Below are 6,000 nucleotides of genomic sequence, written 5' to 3'. Positions count from 1 at the left end.
GGAGGATCTCCCGTGGAAGGAGGATCTCTTGTGGAGAGAGGATCTCCCGTGGAAGGAGGGTCTCTCATGGAAGGAGGATCTCTCACGGAGGGAGGATCACTCATGGAAGGAGGATCTCTCATGGAAGGAGGATCTCTCATGGAAGGAGGATCTCTGTCGAAGGAGGATCTCTCACAGAGGGAGGATTTCTCATGGAGGGAGGGGAAAACTGTTGATGCTGAGGCTGCTTTTTCATAAGCCACTGTTGCGTAAGGGGAGCCTTGGGCAGCACAGAAAATGTGGAGAACTTCCTCGCAATGCTGGAGACAAAGCCAGGATTGCTCTCTTAATTTCTTTCTTCCTTTGTGCTTTCCTAAACTTCAAGGCTGATGTAAATTCCGCAGGTTTGCCCAGGGCTCGATGCACCGACGATAACTTTCATTCGTAGCCTGGGGGTGCAACTTCCAGGTGAAAATTGTCTCTTCTGCTCCTGCCTCGGCCTCTCTGCTCCATCCAGCTGCCTTCTGCAGTTCTGGGGAGGCTGCTGGGAGCAGCTGCAGGGTGGGAATATTCACAGCAGAGCTGTCTCTGAGGTGGGCTCTGCTCCCTCCTTCTCCCACGTCCCTTGCTCGCTCCCAGATTTTGCCGTGTCCTTTCTGTCACCTGTGTGTCACCCTTGGAAACTCTGGTGTCTCTGTCCTGTTGTGGGGGGCCTGGAATTGGCTCCTCGCTGTCCCAGAGTGGAGGCACCACAGAGCCCCTGGCTGCAGGAGCCTCTGCTGAGCTCAGGATCATCCCTGCCTCTGCCTTTTCCTTCTTCCAAGACCTCACCAAGCCCTCGCTGCAGCGGTGGACGCAGAGAGGAGGTGGCAGCGTCCCAGGGAGGGTCCCCACGCCGAGGGACAGCCCCTAGCACAGCTGGGTTTGTCTGGGCCACACGCTGGGATAATTGAACTGCACGTTAAGCAGATCTGTGCCTTGTGATGGTTATTCAGCCTTTGGAAGCCGGGTTTAACTGGGAGGCCTTAACTGGCCCTCGCTGTCTGGATGAGGGATGGAATCAGAGGTGCCCCCTTCCCCCTCGTGCCCTGCGTAAGTTTTGATTTATGGGGTGCTTTTAGAACAGATGAAGCTGTTTGGAGAATTCAGTTATTTCATAGAATCATGGGTTGGTTCGGGTTGGGAGGTACCTTAAAGTTCATCCAGTCCCACCCCTGCCATGGGCAGGGACATCTTCCCCTGTCCCAGCCTGGCCATGGACACTTCCAGGGATCCAGGGACAGCCACAGCTTCCCCACCCTCACAGGGAGGAACTTCTTCCTAATTAGCACTGCAGACTCTGTCAGTCCCGGGTGGTGACTTATTCCTGACCAAAATCCCAGGAGAAAGCACATTTCTGGGATGTGGGTGAGCTGGCAGAGCACACTGGCATCACAAGTATTCAAACGCGGGATGGACACGCTGTGAACTGGCAGGGACCGGTTTCAGGTGCTGAGTTGGATCTCCAGAAAGTGCAGCTCGTGCGTTTGTTTTCCCGGTATCCAAGCGTTCGAGTCCAATGAATCTCCGTTCAAATTTCCCTGCGTTCATCTTGATGCTGGTTGTTAACCAGGACCAGAACTTTCGTCCCCACATCTGGTGGCTGGGTGCAATCCCAGCCCTTCCTTCCAGGGATGAGCTGAGCTGGGAGCTGTGAGGGGCTGAGCTGTGATTTGGGATTTGGGATTTGGGATTTGGGATTTGGGCTTTGGGGGTGCTCCACTTGCCTGGGTTCTGTCGGCTCCCTTTGAGGCTCCTTTGGCCACAGCGGGATCTCTGCAATTCCTGCTCCACGGAGGTGCCTGGGCAGGCTGAACCTGTGGCAGCAGGCTCAGCTTGACGTGGGCAGCACTGGAGGTGGTTTGTGCTGGGGTTTGGCCACATCCCAGCGCGGAGAAGCCGTGGCCACGCCGGGCTGCAGCTCTGAACTTCCCGGTGGGCTCAGCCCTGGGGATGCTCGGGGCGCTTTTGGGGTCCCGGTGCTGCAGACACGCTGTGCTTTGGGATGGGGAGGACAGGGGTGACCTCGGGGGCTGTCCCAGCATCACCTTCACCCCAAGAGCGCTCACAGCAGCCCTACCTGCTGCGGCCCGGGTGTCTTTCACTGAGGTGAGAGTTGTTGTGCAGAGTTTCCTCTTTTATATCCTCTTATGTCACGCAGCCCCGGCGGCTGAGCGCGCCCGAAATAGCTGCCAATCCTGGGAGGTTTCACTTCAAGGTCTCTATTCTTGGCTCGCCGGCGTTACTCAGTCATGAGCTCAGGGACCGCGGCGTGAGGACCGGCAGTGAGTGCCATGCAAGGCTCCTGCTGCCAGCCCAGGGTGGCTCCGAGGGGACGCTGCGGGCACAGCCCGGCTCGGCAGCCTCACAGCTGTGGGCTCTGAGAGACCCCGGCTGTGCGGGGATGAAATAAACGCTGCCAGAGCCGCTCCGGGACGGGATGAGTCAATTCTGAGAGGCTGCTCCGTGGCTTTGGTTGCGTCTGACCCAGCTCGGCACGGCTCAGATGCTCTCCCTGCTGTGCCCAGGATCGGGTGGGCAGCAGGGATGAAGCAGAAGTGAACGTGGGATGAGGAGCCGCGGCTTTCCGGGAGCGGAACTCGCTGGATGTTCTCAGGGCGCTGCGCCGGGGTTGGAGATCTCCACCACGCTGGTGATGTTCAGCCCGTCCTGTAAGTGCTGGGGAACCATCAAATCCATGGCTGGGGATTTGTTCCTTCCCAGCACGGCTCTGAGCCCTGGTGGGGCTGTGGGAAGGTGTGCAGGGAACATCCTTCAGGATGTGCAGGGAGAGGGAGCGCTGGGTCTGCTCCTGGGCCTGGGGTGGGGCTCACACCGGGGTCCGGTGGGCTCGGGACACTGGGGGTTGATGGGGACGGCCACCAGTGGGGTAGGCTCAGGACACCGAGGGTTGTTTGGCACGGCCACCAGCAGGGCTGAGGGTTGATGTCCTGCAGGAGGGTCCCAGCTCGGGTCCTTCTGCAGCCTCGGAGCCCCAGGAAGGGACTGACAGCACCAGTCCCAGCTGCAGCAGCAGACACAGGACAGGTTCCTTTGTCAGCTGCATTTTCCAGCTGTTTCAGAGCAAACTCACAGGTTACCCACCAGCTCTGCTCAGATCTGGTGAAGGCACTGCCCGGGGGGATGCAGGAGAACCCCTGGGTGGTGCTTCCACAGGACTTTGGCTATTTTTGAGGGTTCTTCTTGGGAGGAACATAATTTTCCAGACTTCTTTTCAATTCCTTTAACATTTTCAAGCTATTCTGACTCCAGCCTTGCTGGGTGAGGTGTATTTCCACCCCACAGTGGGTCATGCCCAGCTTGGGGCACAGACAGCATCCTACACCTGGGGGATTTATGGCACGGGGGATTTATGGCATGGGGGAAAAAGCCCCTCCTGGGTGGGAAAGGTGCTGCTGGTGGCTTTGGCTGAGCTGGGAGGTGGTTGGGGCTCTGTACGTGGGGTTGCTGGGGAGGGAGTGTTGTGTTCCGAGCTCGCATCCTGCCTACGCTGCGGGGAACGGTCACGTGCGCGCGAGGCCTTTGTCCTGTGCCTCGCTGCTTTTTTTAAAATTTATTTTTAGGTGCTCTCCGGCTTCCTCTTCCTCCTGCGCCGCGCTGCACTCCCTCTTTCTAACTCCCTCTTCTAGGATTGCTTTTTGAACAGTCAGTTCCTCCTTAAACCCATTTTTGCAGGCCTTTGTCTGCGCTTGGGAGCCGGCCCAGTTCAGCATTAGCAGCTGCCGGCTGCTCTGGGTAAGCGAGAGCAAATAAAGCTTTGCACTGAATGAATCATTTGAGCCTTATCTGTCGTTCCCAGTCGGGACAGCTGCGCAACTTCTGCCTGCAGGGCACGGAGGCTCCTCGGAGAGCTCCTCCTGCCAGCAGCCAGCCTCAATGGGTTTGTGCTGCTGATCCCCCAGCGGATCCGTCCTGTGTCTCCGAGCTCTATCCCACGCTTGGTTACGAAGCTCCGCTCTGGAATGGCTCCCTCTCCATCCTGCCTCAGCCTCATGGGTGCTTTGGGTGGTTTGGTGGCTGGGTGAGAATGCAGAAGTGTCGTGGTGGCAGCCACATCGTGGTGGGATGCTCGTGGTGGTGGGATCCACATCGTGGTGGGATCCACATCCTGGTGGGATCCACACCATGGTGGGATCCACATCCTGGTGGGATCCTGGTCATGGTGGGATCCACATCCTGGTGGGATCCTGGTCATGGTGGAATCCACATCCTGGTGGGATCCTGGTCATGGTGGGATCCACATCCTGGTGGGATCCTGGTCATGGTGGGATCCACATCCTGGTGGGATCCACATCCTGGTGGGATCCACACCATGGTGGGATCCACATCCTGGTGGGATCCTGGTCATGGTGGGATCCACATCCTGGTGGGATCCTGGCTGTGGTGAGATCCTCATGGTGGTGGGATCCATATGGTGGTGGGATCCTCACGGTGGATGAGCTTTGGAGGCAGACAGGGTGTGTGGGGATGAGCTCCTGGTATCCCCCAGGCTGTGGGACACTCAGGAGCTGTGGTTTAAGAGTTTTTGCTGGTTTAAAAGGCAGGATTTGCAGATAAGTTTGTTCACTAACAAGTGTGGGAGGGATGGCAGATAAAGCCTTGGGCTCGTGCCTGGGAAGTTTGGATCTGACACCAAGCTGAGGAGTTGATCAGAGCTCCCGTTGGATTGTGGAGGGTTCCTGAGGGATACCCTGGCAGCCAGCAGGGGTCTGGATCCATCACCCCTTCCCTTCTCCCTGGGAGCTCCGAGTGCCCCGTGCTGAGCTGAGCAAACAGGCCCTGCACAGCCCCACGAGGCTGGGGTGGAACCTGCATTTCTCAGAGCAGCTCAGCCACTGAGCTCTGCCTTTTACCACCACGACTGTGCCCAGCCAGGGCTTGGCTTCTCTGCCCTTAACTCATTTCTTTATTATCCATTAGGTGGACGGGGCAAAAGTCCTGCTGGGTTTGTCCAGGCAGCTCTTGTGGAGCTGTGGGGCTGGGCCGTGTCGTGATGCCTCATCTCCTGCGGTGGGTCCATCCCTGGCTGTGCAGGGATGCTGAATCCCTCCTTCCCCACCGGCTGCAGGCTCCATAAAGCAAGCAGAAATAATTCACCTGGATTAAACCACAAATCTTCCCTCTCCTTCCAAGGCTCTGCCGCCATAAACAGCCGCGGGCTGGGGTAGGTGAGCAGAGGCAGCGCGGCCCTGCCAAGGCCTCGTGTCCACAAATGACTAAATCCTGCCTGAAAAGTCAAAGTATGAAAACATTATTTTTTGGGTTTGGCTGAGCCTCGTGGATTGCTGGGATCGAGCCACCTTGGCTGCCTCTGGACGCTGCCTGCGGCTCTGCCCACCTTGCAGCCGGCGAGGAGGGGGGAGGAAGGCTGGGAGGATGAGTGGGGGGCTGGAGGGGGTTTGGGGGTGCTGGTTGTCACCCGAGAGCTGGCTCAGGGTGCGCCCTGGGGTGGGTCTGTCACCCTGGGCTTGGAGCACAAGCAGGGCTGGACCTGCTGCTCCACATCCCTGCTCCCAAATTGCTTCTCCTGGGCACCTCCAGCTGCCCAGGGCTGGGGAATTTCCTGCTGCTGGAGATGGATAACGCCGATGCCGGGCTTTGTCTCCCATCGCAGCCTCCTGGGGAAGCTGAGCTGGTTCCCACTGGCAGGGGCAGCTCCTGGCTGGATCCAGAGGTGGTTTGTGGATCTGGGATCCCTGATCTGGGATCCCTGCACTGACCCTGCACCGCTCCCAGGTATCCAGAGCCGCCGGCACAGGGCTGGCAGCCGGCAGCCCCCGGTGCGTAGCCAGGCCCGGCGGTGAGACGCTGGTATGCGAGATGTAAACTCAATCCCAAAGTTTAGATTACAGCCCTGTGAAAAACATCAGCTCCCCTAAATGGAGCCCAGATGGTGGCGGAAGCCTCGAAGCCTCGGGCCAGGAATTGCAGGAACCGTGTGAGCACAGGGCCGTGGGGGAG

General features: G+C 58.5%; 1 protein-coding gene across 1 annotated transcript in view; it reads left to right on the top strand.

Annotated features, from left to right (window-relative positions):
• The first annotated feature begins 2,285 nt into the window (after positions 1 to 2,285).
• HDAC7 (histone deacetylase 7) overlaps positions 2,286 to 6,000 on the top strand; it is a 32,237-nt gene continuing 28,522 nt past the window's right edge. The window contains exon 1 of the mRNA XM_088068781.1: positions 2,286 to 2,690. Coding sequence (XP_087924907.1) covers positions 2,588 to 2,690 — 103 coding nt within the window. The 5' untranslated portion in view covers positions 2,286 to 2,587. The remainder of the gene's footprint in view (positions 2,691 to 6,000) is intronic.

Source organism: Pseudopodoces humilis, chromosome 32, assembly GCF_049639895.1.
Source record: "Pseudopodoces humilis isolate 2021_Gansu_Grassland_sample_001 chromosome 32, ASM4963989v1, whole genome shotgun sequence".
NCBI lineage: Eukaryota > Metazoa > Chordata > Aves > Passeriformes > Paridae > Pseudopodoces > Pseudopodoces humilis.
The sequence above is the reverse complement of the archived record's forward strand: the minus strand, read 5'-3'. Positions and strand labels throughout refer to the sequence as shown.